Source organism: Helicoverpa zea, chromosome 8, assembly GCF_022581195.2.
Source record: "Helicoverpa zea isolate HzStark_Cry1AcR chromosome 8, ilHelZeax1.1, whole genome shotgun sequence".
NCBI classification, from domain to species: Eukaryota; Metazoa; Arthropoda; class Insecta; order Lepidoptera; family Noctuidae; genus Helicoverpa; species Helicoverpa zea.
The window spans coordinates 2,045,958-2,062,019 of NC_061459.1; the positions used below are offsets into that span (position 1 = coordinate 2,045,958).

Here is a 16,062-nt window from a genome sequence, read left to right on the forward strand (position 1 = left end):
TACCAGCGATATGAAAATATTAATATTGTGTAGTACTCTTAAACTACGCCCTTTATCAGTACCTATCTATTCTCAGAATCCGACTGTAGCACAGATATAAGATTTGGAAAAAAGTTTAGATTTGTATACCTAATAGTTAAATCATCCAATCTCTTTTAATGTATTTTGAACTTTAAGTGAAGATTGGAAAATCATAGCATTTTATAGGTACCTAAGTATTGAATTGAGATTCAGTTTTAAAGCGACATAAAATTTACATTAGGCGCTGTAGTAATGGTTTATGGAAAACAAAACATAAAGACTATGAATGTATGTTGCTATGTCTCAGTATTGAGTAGATAACATCGATATTTTATGTGTACACAATTGAAACCCCAGTAGGTACAGCCATAAAAGTAAAATATTATCAAAAGCATGAAAAAATAAAAGAAAATGTTTGTGTCAACAAACTTTTTTACTTTATTACCCTTTAACATTAATTGTTCTAGAATCTGGAATCTCAAAATATTTGAGAAATATAATCTCATGTTCGTTGCGTGTTAGTTTAAATAATATTTTATATGAAGCGATAACGTTAACAACACCATTGTTAAAACGATACCAAGTTAAACTTTTGCTATTTAATAAATGTTAGGTTTGCCTGACTCGTTTAAATCTCGAAAAAATATTTATATATATATATAAATCGGCCCGCTCACTGACAAATCAGCATTAAACATCCAGAAATTATTAAATTCTTAGTAAAACTTGCACAGAATATTATGGCTAAGAATTTTCTCATAAGTAGCTATTGAGAATTTTCTCATAAGTCCTCAAAATAACTATTAAAGACCCCGTTCTAAAAGGGAGCGTTTTAAACCATTTGTGGCAACAAAATTCTTCGTGTAACTCTTTGCAAGCCTTGAAAGTCTTAAGCTAAAGAAAAGCGAATTGGAGAATCTTTTGAATAACCAATACCGTACATCAGAGAGGACACTAATGTCGCTCCTGCGCCTAATCTCTATCCGGTCGTGTCGGATTGCCGTCCCATCGGGCTATAAGAGTGAGGGAATAGTGAGTGCACCTGTATCTGTGCAAATGCTTGCGCACTAAAATATGTCATTTTCTGCTGGCTGATCTCCTTACATGAGAACAGCCACTTGTACCTACAATTTCATTATTTGAACATGTCGTCTCCGTTCATCCAATAATATCCTTGAGTGGAGAATTTCTATTGGTGGTGAATTCTAGGCCTATACGATTACCAATTGTTTAATTCTTAGTAGGTAATAGACGCTTTCATTGGCCATTGGAACAAGTAATAAGAATTAAGTTCTTGCGAAAATTGCCAATTTAGAGTATTACAGGTTTATAGTACTTACAGCAAAATATAAATTGTGAAGCTGCGATATAATTAGCGTTTAGATTGGGCCTGATGCTCTAGAGGTAGTGAATGCAATCCTTAAACTATTCACTACGGACATTTACCCACTCCATATAAAAACATAGCATGTTCACTAGTGAATAATTGTGAATCCACATTGCCGACAAAAAAAAAAAAAAAAAAACATGAACTGAAAAATAACTTCGTCTTAGAGTGAAAATCTCGGAAATGCATTTTGACTCTCATCTCTGGCCTCTCGATTCTTCTGAGATTAACATCGCATTCAATATTTTTCTTAGAAAAAGTTTCGTCTTTACCCCTTCCGAGGTTTTCACCCAGCATGTATAAGCATAATGTACTTACCATTCCCCCTCATCGGCTGCAGATCAGACACGATCAGTATGGGTGTGTTCAGCATGATTGACAGTATCCAGACCATGGCTATCATCTTGTATGCATGGCATTGTGTCTGCCATTTCCTGGACTTCAATGGCCGGCAGATCGCGAAGTACCTCTCCAAGGATATCGCGACTAGTGTCCATACGTCCACGGAGACGGACACAGCTGTGGAAAAAATATGAAATCAGTATTTTTTGTATTATAATTTTCGCAGATTTATTTTAAATTAAATTTGAGATCCCTAGTGACAAAAAAATAGCTAAAAACTTTCAAACGATATAGCCGATTTTGATCAATCATGTCTAAGAATGCCCAGGTGTAATATACAATATTATTTTTTTTAGACGTTACGTATGTAAAAATATTATACCACAATATTCTCTAACAACAGATCAAACAAAATAATCTTTTGGTAACTATTAATTAACTGTATTAAAACAAAATGCGCATATTATGTAAACGTTATATTACATAATACCTAGCTATGATTTAATAATTCATAGAATAGGCTATGTTTCGGATGGCACGTTAAACTGTAGGTCCCGGCTGTCATTGAACATCCTTGGCAGTCGTTACGGGTAGTCAGAAGCCAATAAGTCTGACACCAGTCTAACCAAGGGGTATCGGGTTGCCCGGGTAACTGGGTTGAGGAGGTCAGATAGGCAGTCGCTTCTTGTAAAGCACTGGTACTCAGCTGAATCCGGTTAGACTGGAAGCCGACCCCAACATGATTGGGAAAAAGGCTCGGAGGATGATGATAGAATAGGCTAATCTATTCGCAGAAATAATGCTCTTTGACTCCTTATTAATACCGTAAGCGAGGGAAACGTATGATTTCATCTCATTTTCTCAAAATTACTAAAAGTCTTCTCCTGAAGGAAATCATATCAAACCTTGTTTTCGTGGAAACTACCTATAAAGTCAAAACATTCCTCTCTTCTTTTCATCGTTAAATCACAAATTCAATAGAGTTCATTCAAATCGTTTGACGGTCAGACGTGTTCGTTTGAAAATGTGACTGAATTTTGAATTTTGTATTGAAAGATTTGAACCGACCGTTTAATCTATCTATCGATATTTTTTATCCGTTTCTTCAATTCAAGTGTCAAGAATAAATTAGTACCTTTTGCAAAGTCTTCTATTTCAAACTTATCTACACACATTAATGGTTTGTCCACACACCAAGGTTATACGAATATCTTAAATAAGTACGCACTTAAAGTCTGTGTACAAATCTGAAGTCTGAGTGAAAATAAGATGACAATATATTTGTGCAGACTCATTGGCTCACACTTTTGTATGCACAGACAAAATTCTATGAAAATCTGTATGAAGTTGATATCATGTGGACCTATCATTAATCTCAAATACAAATCAATAAATACGACCAACTCACCCTGTAGGAACGGAATGAGTTTGCACAGCAGTGCTCCGAACAGGAAACGTCTGTAGATCTGTCCGACCAGCGTGAATGGCAGGCAGAACACGCCAAGCAGGAAATCTGATATCGCCTGCAAATTGAAGGAAAGTTAGCTATTGGATTTTCTTCTTTTTAAACTAATAATATGTGGGTAGATGAAGACAGGTAAGGAATACATATTTTAAATACTTAGTAGGTTGACACTGTTTACGCATTTTGTAAAAGCATTATCATTATCACAAATCGGTATCATAGAAAGTAAATAGTAAACGAAATATCAAACAAAATAAAATTAGGACCTAATGTTGTGCTATGTTATGTTACGTGCTATAAATGTTTTATTTCACGTAAGCGGGTGAGCCACAGATGTGTGTGTAACTGTATTACACACTGCAGTTGTCTTCGTATGCGTAAGTGAGCCGAGTCACCAAATCGTACGAAGACAATATGCATAAACATAAGCCACCCAATATGTAACCCACAAAAGTGTGGTTCACTCGCTTTCATGAAATAAAATATCTAGTAAAGTAGTACGTAAACCCGTAGTATATTCAAGTCGTTTAAAAATGGAGTACCGAACTTCCACCACAGGTAACTAGAATCCATAAAAGCCTTTTCTATCTTCGGTAGTCGGATAAAAACTGCATCGGACAACTGAATACCGCCGCCAGCGATTTCCAGCGATCGCTAAGTTTTGCAGCGGCACGTATACAGCGATGAAAGCGCTTTGAGTAACAATTGAGTGTAAGAGGAATGTTTTGAACTGGGTAAATTGAAAAGTTAGAGGATTTCTATAGAAGTGTGTGGATTATTGCAACCGATTCAATTAGAGTTTTTATTTCAAATGCATGTCTTCACATGTGAAATTAGTTGATATCTTGAAGTATTTTTCACGGAGACCCGTTCGTGAATTTTTAGTGGAACTGATTGAATTTGAAATTGGTTGACAGATGAACTTATGCTCCTGCTCCACCTGCGTTAGCGTTAACGTTAATGTCAATGGCCAACTACACGTTACTTATTGCATTAAAAATGCGTGTTGGCTCCACTTAGGTTACAATGCCGCAAGAGTTAATCCCTCATGAAGTAACGCGTTAACACACATTAAAGAGGTTAAACTTAGGCACACAAAATAATTCTAAACACTAAAGCTTTCTCATTTGACCATTCCATTATCGTGCTCGTAAAATGCAGTTACCGCTTAAACAAAGTATCTACACTCGTCCTTGCATGCGTGCAATGAGATGGCATTAATGTAGCCAACATCACTTAGCGCTCTAAGCTACGCACTAAAACCCTTTGATGTGTCCAAAAAACCGACACCCGAGTTATCGCTTAGCGTTTAATGCTATTAATAATGCCATTTGTATAAAATGTCATTAAAACGTTGGCCACATCTGCGTAACGCCAAAATTTTACGCGTTAAGACGCAGGTGGAGCAGGAGCATTAGTATTTACCGTTTATTTTTCAGATCATAAAATAGATTTCTAAACAAGGCACAGAATGATCCTGAGACTGATTTGAACCAAGACGTAGTACCTAGTAAAGTTTTAAGCGGGATAACTCTTTTGGTTATTGTTCACGCACACAAGGCGTGATTCATAGCTGGCGCGCCAGAGCCCGACAGAGGGCGTCGCGTCACCGAGGCGGGGGGGACGGCTGCCAGCAGCAGCGGCCCGCTCCGCACCGCCGCACTCCATCACCGGACACAGCCGACGACGCGCGCGCATACTTATCTTAGTTTTTCCAACATATTGTACTGTCCAGTGAACCATTATACGTATTAAGTGTTACAGTCCACTTTCATTTAGAACCTTTAGTTAGGTCCCCTTTAGTTAAGTACCTGTTACTGTTACAGCCTTTTTTATTGACCCCTCCTCTCACACGGAGAAGGATTGAGCGTTAATCACCACGCTTGCTCAATGCGGGTTGGTGGTTATGTACCTATGTTTTTTTCTGTGCTACGACAATTATTACGCTTCTTGCTTTGTAATAAACGCAATTGAATAATATCATTATTATTCTACCATATCAGAAGTCAGGACATATTTCACTTCTACATCACGCGGGTTTCAATGCGGTCAATTAGAGCGTACCTATTCTAGAAAGTTCTACAGACACCTTCCAGTCAAACTTGTCTAGTTCAACAGTACGTGCGATTCACGATTCTGAAAGCGAGCGCAGTATCTTGTTCTAAAGTAAATTAGAGATAGTTTGACTGAGAATTTCTAGTTGTCTAGTAGTCACGTTCATTTTATTGAATAGCAAACAAGGATAAACTTCAGCTTCGTTGAAGTGTTTGTGTTTTGTTTTCAATTAAAACACTCGATAGTTTGAACCGTTATTTTTTAATTCTTAACGTTTTGTTCCAGATTTTTTAAATTGGATTCTTGTGGTCACCATTTGTTATAGCGGAAGGCTGGCTTTGAGTTCTTGGGTGCACTCTACTTAGTTTGGCCGGATATACACACATCAAAAGTGTCTAGGGATCAACATATATTTTTGCAATAACTTTTCTCCTGATTGATATTAATTAAAATTTTCTTTAAGGATTCATCAAATAAAGTGTTTTCGTTTGTCACAGTAACGATAAACCAAGTCACCTTTGCACTAATAAAGAAATTTGCCATTTTCCTAATAAAGGGATTTTTGACATTTGAAACACTAACACAAAAGTTCGAAAAAAAAGACTGAAATAACAGTTTTCTTTAAAAGTTTATTGGGTAACTTAAACAATTAATAATCCGTGTTTCTACCGCGAACACTAACAACACAAGAACATCGGTTTGGCATACTCAAAATGAGTTCATCCAAATCACGATGTGGAATGGCCGCCCATGTTCGTTGCAACAACAAAAAAAGGTCTTCTTGCGACTGGATACCCTCCATATTCGGCAGAGCTCTTCTCTGTAGCATATCCCATGCATGCTCAATCGGGTTCAAGTCTGGCGACTGAGCAGGCCAGGGCAGGACATTGATGTTAGCTGCCGCGAGAGTCTGTCTTACAACTCTTGCGGTGTGCGGTCGTGCATTATCATGCATTAACTGAAATAAGGGACCGATTTGCACTTGTAGAGGAACGATGACGTCTGATACAATCGTCTCAGCATAAATTTGAGCGTTGAGGTTGCTTCTGATCCAAATCAACTCAGTTCTTCCGCCGATCCAAATACCCGCCCATACCATGATGGTTCCACCACTATAAGGATGGACTTCCTGGCAGGATTTTAATCGCTGTTGGCGTCCAGGGGTTCTCCAGTGTCGTATACGTCTTGTATCCGGTCTCATACCAAAACGAGACTCATCAGAAAAGCACACGAAACGCCATTGTTCTTCTGCCCAATTTCTGTGTTCAAGAGCCCATTGATATCGAATCCTACGATTGTGCATTGCTATAGGTGGTACCCGTAGCGGTCTTCGGGAATGAAGGTTCACTTCATGCAAGCGGTTTCTGACTGTTTGGTCGCTAATTAAGTTCCCTGAAGAGTGATGAAGCCTCACGGCTAACATCATGGCGGTTATTGTTGGAGCTCTTCGAGTTAAGATTTGAATGTATCGGTCTTGTCTCCGTGTGGTGCAGCGATACCGTCCTCCATGGCGCTCAGCTACGGTACCAGTGCTTCGGTAACGTGTCCAAAGTCGACTGATAACACTCTGACTTGTATTCAGAGCTAAAGCCACAGTACGTTGCCGGGAACCAGCTTCTATCATTCCCACGGCTCTGAGCATTTCTTCCCTGCTTAAATGACGTCGCCGCTCCATAATAACGTTGGTTTTAATCAGTAGTAGGGAAACAGTAGCACTAATAATGTCTTCAATGCGTTGTATGTGTTTATAGGGAAAATATTGACAGCTGATTTTCATCTTTTACTCGAATTTGATTCACAGTTCCTGATTCAAATTATGAAATGCACCAAAAAGGATCCATATAAATTTATAAAATCATAAATTTATTACAAAGCCACATCTCAATCTCAAGAAATCCGCATAAAAATGCTTGATCCCTAGACACTTTTGATGTGTGTATTATTTTAGTCTTATTATTATCCAGTCTCAACTTTTTTTTCTGTGTACATCTAATAAAGTTTGTTTATTTATTTGTAGGTACCCTAAAGGCTCCAAATCTATTGAAATGATTTGAAAAATTCTTTCACTTTTGGGAAGTTACATTGTTTCCCAGTTACATAGGCTTTTAGTTTATCCGGCAATAATTCCTACGGGACGCGATTGACAACCGCGAGAAAACAGCTACTTATTTATTAAATTACAGGTAAGATTGACATGGAACACCAGTTTTCAGCTCAAGCCTCAAAAAACAAACGTGAATCGGGGAAAAACCGAGTCAAAATTCCGTTAGTTTGAAAGCACTCACAAATAACAACTACCTAACTACAGTTCTGGGAAAAATAGTGCCAGTTCACTAAAATATATCAACTCAACGAGAATTAGTTTTGAGCAAAACCCCAAATTGTAGTGTCAACGCGTCGACAGTCCACGCCGCCATTACGAAACCGGACAGCACTTTATGTTTTCTCTTATATATTCTCCACCTTATATTATCTATTTTATATTTCAAACTAGCTTCCACCCGCGGATTTACCCACGTCCCGAAAATACTGCTTCCAATAGCCGTATGGTGACAAAAACTACCTCCCCTCTAATTTTCAGCTTAAACGGTTCAGCCATTTTTATAAATTATGAATGGTGTAGCTAACACGATTTTTTTATATATGTAAGATTAAAGATATAACCTACAGAGGTCATGCTAGTTTCGCCTCTTATCAAAACTGGTTATAGGTGAAAAGTATACCAAAAAGTCTATAGTGTACAGCATATATATTATTTTTGAATGGTCCATGCAGAAATGTTAATCAATAATTGTGTCTACCACTATTATCGTCAATATTGGACCAATTACCTACTGATAAGGACAGTTGACATAGACAAGGACTAATTCAGTAATTAGTCCACTGCTTACTAGTTCAGGTCACTGCCTCAAGTACAAAGCATCTGCTGTACTAGATACAAATTAAGCAACGATTACAAATGTAGACAGACTGTCGGGAGTTACTCATAACCACTAAAAGGCACACAAGATGATAATTTTAAAATATAGGTACTTAGAAAAAAGTCAAATGAATAAAATTTAAATATTTATTTACCACAAATTATGTTGATTTTTGACAATTGCGTGAATATTTGACATTGAAATAAAACTTCTTAATACCTATTAACAACCTAATTAATAATATTAAATAATGATGATGATGTCCTCCTAGCCGATTATCGGCTACGGCGGCTGTTCTCATGTAAGGAGATTAGCCAACTACGCAGGACATATTATAGTGCACGAGCATTTGCGCAGACACAGGTGCACTCACTATTCCTTAACTCTCATAGCCCGATGGGACGGTAATCCGACACGACCGGAGAGAGATCAGGCGCAGGACCGACATTTACGTGCTCTCCGATGCACGGGTGTATCAATCACCAGCTTCCAGGCTCCGGGCTGCTTTGTGAAAGTCTTCTAAAACCCACAAGGCGATTTCGGCCCGACTCGGGAATCGAACCCGAGACCTCGTGCTTAGCAGCCGCACTTGCGACAGCTAGACCAACGAGGCAGTTAATATTATATAATATTAATACAGCCGCGATAATGTTCGTAAAAGTTTCTTTTTATCTATTTAAATACTTAAATGAATATAAAAATGATTCTATTTATTAAAATCATTTGCTATATAATGCCAGCAAGGTGCCCAAAGATTAATAATCCTGGTTGTAGAAGCGACACTAATCGCTCCGGCCAATTTATCACCCACAACGCGGCCCGGCTTTATTACTGAGCCGTGATTGGCTTAGGTTAACTTACGGTCCTATTATATTAATATTACCCACAATACACGTTTAGATTATTCTGCGGTTCGTTAAGTTACTAGCCATTTTCTGCGGTTTTATTCAGGTCCTAAACAAACCACTCCATGCCTTTGGATATACATCGCTCTCTTCAGGAGTATGTACCTATTTATTTTCGTATTCAGGTCGCATTCGAATTTGGGTTTTAAGTATTGTTCTTTGAGTATACTTTTCATTAGCAATACAGGTTAGTCGATAGCTCCCAGTCAGCAAGCTTATCGCCATCATCACTATAATAATATTATTTTTACCGTAGAAGCTTTGTCGTGTATGTAAGCTACAACCTTTAACTAAAACGAAATCAAACAACCACAAATTAGACCTTGTAATATTAGAAAAATTATAGCCCACAACTACGTACAGACAGCCTAAATTACGTGGTTCGTTTATACGCAATTTCAGGGGCGTGACAATAACGGTTACATGAGTGATAAACTAGTTTGCCACAACCGTCACGAACATTACACTGAATAAAAACTCCATATAAAATACTGATACATGAGATGGGTTATAAAAATGACGGACTTTTTATGACCCGTAAAAGGAATGCCCATTCTTTTTATTCTTTGGCATCGTAACACAATGGCGTAGTAAGTTTCAATAATATGGTCGGCAAATGTCATGGTAAGCTTAAGGTTAACATCAAATATAAAAATATAGGTACGTAAAGAAACCTATTTTACTGGCTCAGTAAAGTTATGTATACTTTTTTAGTAACTATACTTGAACACAGTCTATTTACCTAAATATTTTCAGTAGGTATTTTATCAGGCACCATAAAATAAGTTATCATTTGGTGAACAATGCTTACGTTACCTTATCACCTTACCAATCGTGTTTTACTTTGAAATTAAAGAATCTTCAAAGATTTGTTTAAATTTGGTACCTTTTTCTTCAAAAAAAATTCACAAACTCTTCTCTTTTCTTTGTGCACATTTCCTATTTACATAAAAAACCTTTTCTTGAATTGTGTTATCATTTCAAAAACTAATTAAGATATTCGGTCCCTAATTTGAATTGGTCCTTTAAAAAGCCTTTCAATATTAAACGTTAAATTGGGTTTCATAATAAAACCATACTGTGATTTTGAAGGTATTAAAATGTAGGTAAAATGAATTGGTTTCATCAGAATTTAATTTAAGAAATTAAATAACAATTTATAGATCCATAAATTGAAAAATAATTAATTGGAAAGTTTGATAATGTATAAAAAACGCGGGATACTTTTCTAGAACCAAAAATAATGAAAATCTTGAAGGACCAATATATTGAACAAAATAAAATATTCTCGAAATATGTTAACACAACAAATAACGTTAAAAATACTTTTTCACGTTTTCATACGTAACTAAACATAATTTTAAAAGACTCTAATGCACATTCCAGTAGAATAAGATCCATTCATGTTGTAGAATTTATGGTGAATTGATTTTACGTGATAAAAACTAAATGTAAATCATTTTTCCAAGTTTATGAAGGTGAGATAGGTGATTTCAGAACATTGGCCACTGAACTAATAACTTGTAATGAGCAGACATTTATTCTGAAGAAAAATTGTTAAGTATTAATATTTTAACATCGCTCTGATATTTATCATTTTGATGTGTAAATTTTTTAGGGTTCCACACCCAAAGGAAAAACGGGACCCTATTACTAAGCCTTCGCTGTCCGTCTGACTGTCCTTATGTCACCAGGACGTATCGCATCAACCGTGATAGTAAGGATAGTTGAAATGTTCACAGATATAATTTACTATTGTATCGGCTATACAATACAATAAATATTTTAATGAGCTCCCATAGTAAACGTGATTTTTTTGTCCGCTTTATAAATAATGGTGTGGATCCCTTCGTGCGTGAGTCCGACTCGCTCATGGCCGTTTTGTTTAACTCACCTGATTCCCCAAAGGAACAATATTTATTTGACTACAGATAATAATGTAAAAGACTGAAGCTGAGTCCGGAATCGCATTAATCATCTATTGTTGTGCCAGTTTTTTGTTTATGTCATTTTTTACTTGAGTCACAATTTTTTTTTAATTTCTTTGGGCACAGTGACGTAAGATTTAAAGAAGTTTTAAGAAACTTATATACGATTTTTCTTCGTAAGAGCTGCTTTAATATTTTAGCGAAACTGAACGTGATAATAAATTTTTGAGTTTTTTGGACATCAGTCGCATTTTACAAAACGAGTTTGTGAAACAAATACCTACACAAAAACAGAGTTATTTTTCGAAAAGACATTCGATGTTATAAGGTTTATAGCCCGGTCAAAATAGACATTTGAAATAACATTAATTCCCGGAAAGCTGAATTTTGGTGGAGAGCTTGGGTTTATCATTATAAATAAAATATTAAAAGTCCCCATCGATCCCATGTGTGCGTCAAAAGTTATTCGAGGTCAAATGTCAAAATTTTAGGTTTTTTGTTTTTTTTTTTCGAAAACGGTGAGTTTTATCAAAAAAGAACATCAGACCAAAGTTGTAGATCTTAAAATTTTCTACAAAAATGTCATCAACAGTTTTCTCCTAAATGATACCATTCTTGAGATATATCGATTCAAAGCCGCTATAAGCTGGCCTATGTCCAGCAGTGGACTGCTGGGCTGGATAGGCTGATGATGATGATGATGATGATGACCACTACTTTTTTGTCTAATTTGACCGGGCTATTAGTTTGGTACATACATAGTTTAAGCATCATCACCTTATAACATAGGTAAGTTATCTGTAAAAAAATCCCAAGTATGGACACATTGGGACTTTAAAAACGGTCAGGTTTATCTTGATATGATTAGAAATTTCGGTTTCAAAATAGCCAGTTTCTAATAAAATATAACTGCTTTTCTAAAATAGTTTATCCTTAAAGTTATATAACGATTCCCAAGGGATGGACTAGAAATACTAACTTAAGTTGGAACTAAAATAACTTGAGCTCGAAAAGATCCATTTCAATTCAGAACTTCGCGACGATAGTTGGAAAATATTTCTGCGTTAAAAAACTGTACCCAACAGGACGTTCACGCTGTTTAAAGAAAATGTTGACCTACTTTTAATATTATCTTAAAACTATTTAAATAAGTTCTGAGAGCTGATGAATAGGACCCAGTAGTCAAGAGTTGAAATAAGAAGAAGAAAAGATATTTTTTTAAAAACGATCTGCTTGCGCGGCTTGCGGTGTATTCAATAAACTGTCTGTGGATTTGTATCTTTGTACCAGACTTATTTGTAATTAATTTGAAATTGCTTGTAAGGGACTGAAAAATTAAAATACTATCTTTGGTATGAAAATCTACCGGTAGATAAGTTATTGAAATTGTAACATAGTTAAAAAATGGACTAACCTTCAAATTAGATGATATGAAACAGAGATTAATTTGGATACTTATTATAGCTAATAATCACAACACGACCCACATACATATACATGTATTATATCCTGTTAAACCAGACAAATTGTTTTGATATCAAAACGTCGAAAAACATATTTTCTCCACTCTTATAAAAACAAACAAAAACTATATTTTCTTTTCTTAGCTTAGTCTAGATGTTCAGAATAATAATGTTTTACGTATGATCTCGAAAAGATCCTATTAACTTTACTATTAGGAATGCTTTTATTTTTAAAAGTACTTTTAAAAATAATCACGGTCCTTATCCAATTTAGTAGGTAAAAATAACTTGCGTGGGTTTTATAATTCTTTGGAAAGTTTATTTTCTTATCAAAAAGACATTCTTATTTAATAATATTTGCAGTTCCTTCAAAGTATCAGATTACAGCATAATTGAACTTCTAAAAATACAAGTAAATGAAAATACTCGTGAATCTGGAATTAAATTACAATTTTGGGCTTCATTTTGATGAGTTATTTTCATTTAAAAATAGATTTTTAAGAGGATTTAAAAAATCCTTCATTTCTTCAAAATAAATACTGTTAAATAACTTTCTTTTTAACACAGATTTATAATTAAATTTGCGAGAGTACCTATTCGAAATATAATATTTCGAACAAATTTTAGATTTTGACATTTAAGCGCACTCGAATGTCTAACACATGCTGTTTTCCGCGTCCCATGGAAACTACTTCGCTTATTCCAATAAAGTATAGCCTATGTCACCCAGGGATTGTGAAGCTTACGAACAGTGAAATAATTTTTGTAGTTGATTCTGTAGGTACAAACCAAAAATCCCCTTTTATCCTACTAATATTATAAACGCGAAAGTTTGTATGTATGGATGTATGGATGTTTGTTACTCTTTCACGCAAAAACTACTGAATGGATTTTAATGAAACTTTACAATAATATAGCTTATACATCAGAATAACACATAGGCTACAATTTGTAAACATATTGTTCGAAATACTAAACCTGCGCAGACGAAGTCGCGGGCACCAGCTAGTAATATTATATTAGTGCAGAAGACCGTAGTATATGTATTTTCCCCGAAACACTTAGAAGTGGTCTACCTCCCAACTACAAGTTAATACACCCTCATTCTGTCAGTTACCCTTCAGGCCACGTATTAAGTGTCGACCTCAGACATGTACGGTCGTATTATCTTAACATCGCTCTTCTGGGAAGTCCCTAATAGGACGCTGGTAACAATTAAGCCGACCTGCCATGTAAGATTTGTGTGTTAAAGAAAACACGATTGATAATATTCTAGAATGTGTAGTGTAAATCTACTACGCTGTTTTTTTCTAAGCATTGGTTATTTTAAGCTAAGCTAAGCTAAGCAAGGTTTATTTTTCTTTTTTATGAATAAAAGTGACCTACAACTGTGATTGCTGGTGGGAACAAACAAATGTTGTGTTTAAAAGAGGCATGGTGTTTGATTTACTTTTCCCAAAAAAAAAAAAAAAATGTACACAGTTTCTGCCATACGGGAATATTTTATTTCACGTTTTAGTTTATTTTAAGTCCTACTCTCTAAGTTTTCGTTTGAGTATTTTGCGTAATAAACCCAAGTTTTTCACAATTGTTTTTTTTTGCCTCACTGCATATTAAGCACCCAGAACAAAACCTACACATTTGGATATCAAATACCTTTCTAAAAGTATCTTACATGACATATATATCGCTTAAATTCTAGGTCAAAACTTTTGATGTTTATCCAATTTAATCTGAAATAATATTATCTGCAGAACTCGTACTACACTCAAAGTTTACCGCAGTCCCATTTTCTGGATGTTATTGCACTAGATACGGTCGTAAGTCGAGACTCTTTTAGGAGCAATATCTTCCCTTTCGTGTTGCTTTATTTAAAATTATTTTTAATATTAAAGGAAAGTAACTCGTATGTGAAAACCGATCCAGTTCATTTTGTTTTTAGATCTTTGTTATTTAAAAAGAAAATAAATATCATTTTCATGTGTAAAATCATCATCTGCTAAGTGTTTTCGCAATTATGCTGTGGTCAACTTTTAGTCCAATTGGCTGCGGCTGAGTACCAGTATTTTACGTGGGGGTATATTGCCTATCTGATCTCCTCAAGCCAGTAGCCGGGTAACCCGATACCCATTGATATGACTGTTTGTCCAACTTTTTGATTTCTGACTATATGTAACGGCTCTTTAAGATGTACAAATAATTTGCATACCGACACGAAAAACGATAAAGAAATCCTCTATTACACATTAATGGTAAATTTTACAGGCAACAAAATATGATTTTACTCAACCGTTATGGTTTACCATAAAACTTGATGCTAAACAGAATAATTACGCTGTTATTTATGTTTTACGACTTATATTCCCATTTTGAGGCATAAATTCGAATAGCTTACCTAGAAAATACACGGTTAATAAGAATGTAATATTCAATTGAGAGTATGTTTTATTAAGAGCCGATTTTTCCTTCATCAACTTTTATCGGAGAAATAAATATGACGGTTTGATATATTTTCTATACAAAAGCTGTCAATACGTCAACCATTTTCTTCAGATAAAAGTTATATGGCGATCGTAAAATTAGCCCTAAGTGATTTTCAAGGTCACTACCGGCTTAAAAAAAATTTAACACATTTTTGACATAAACGCAACTGTAAATATTTAGTACTGTTATCTGTTACAGCCTTTTTTTATCGTCCCACTGCCGGGCACAGGCCTCCTCTCACACGGAGAAGGATTGAGCATTAATCACCACGCTTGCTCAATGCGGGTTGGTGATTTCAGACTATATAGTCCAGGTTTCCACAAGATGTTTTCCTTCACCTTTTTATCAGCCATTGGTGTCTAAGATATACTTAGAAAGTACATACAAACTTAGAAAAGTTGCATTGGTACTTGCCTGACCTGGAATCGAACCCAGCCACGCCCTCATACTCGAGAGGTTGGTTCTTTACCCACTAGGCCACCACTGTACTACTGTAACTGTAGTATTGTTATATTTAGTTAAAAGTAGGTTTTGGAAGCTGACACTCAGCTGCATTCGATAACACTAACAAACAAAGCAAACTTTAACCTAGTTGGGGCAAATGGAATTTCAGATAATTGACGCAGAAGCCCTAATGCGATAATACACTTTCAGCCTGAACATTGAACAATCCCTCAGGTAACGAACCTAGTTAAGGACTGTTAACCTGTGTTATGTGAAGGTGGTAGATTAAGGAGACCACACCTTAATATTGAGTTTAGAGGGGTTGAAACTTGACAAGTAGGTATTGGGTCGTTTGAGACCTAGATTTCAGGTTTATCCTAAACTAGCTTCTGCCAGCGGTTTCAACCGCATCCCGTGGGAACTACTTCCCGTACCGGGATAAAAAGTAGCCTATAGCCTTCCTCGATAAATGGGCTATCTAAGGCGATTATCACACTGCCCCGCATGATGCAGCGTAGTGCGTGGATGCGTTTTTTTCCGTTGTATGGAAATATCTCCGTTTGTATGGAAAACACGCATAGTCCAACACACTGAAAATGCATCCACGCGCGTTCATGCGGATCACGCACATACATGCGGAGAAACAC

General features: G+C 35.9%; 1 protein-coding gene across 1 annotated transcript in view; it reads right to left on the reverse strand.

Moving 5' to 3' along the window:
- The window catches only part of LOC124632518 (gastrin/cholecystokinin type B receptor-like), a 130,835-nt gene that overhangs the window by 96,932 nt on the left and 17,841 nt on the right, over positions 1–16,062 (reverse strand). Inside the window, exons 2-3 of the mRNA XM_047167376.1 lie at positions 3,159–3,273; positions 1,727–1,927 (exon numbers count right to left, since the gene is read on the reverse strand). Of these exons, the coding sequence (XP_047023332.1) occupies positions 1,727–1,927; positions 3,159–3,273 (316 nt within the window). The remainder of the gene's footprint in view (positions 1–1,726; positions 1,928–3,158; positions 3,274–16,062) is intronic.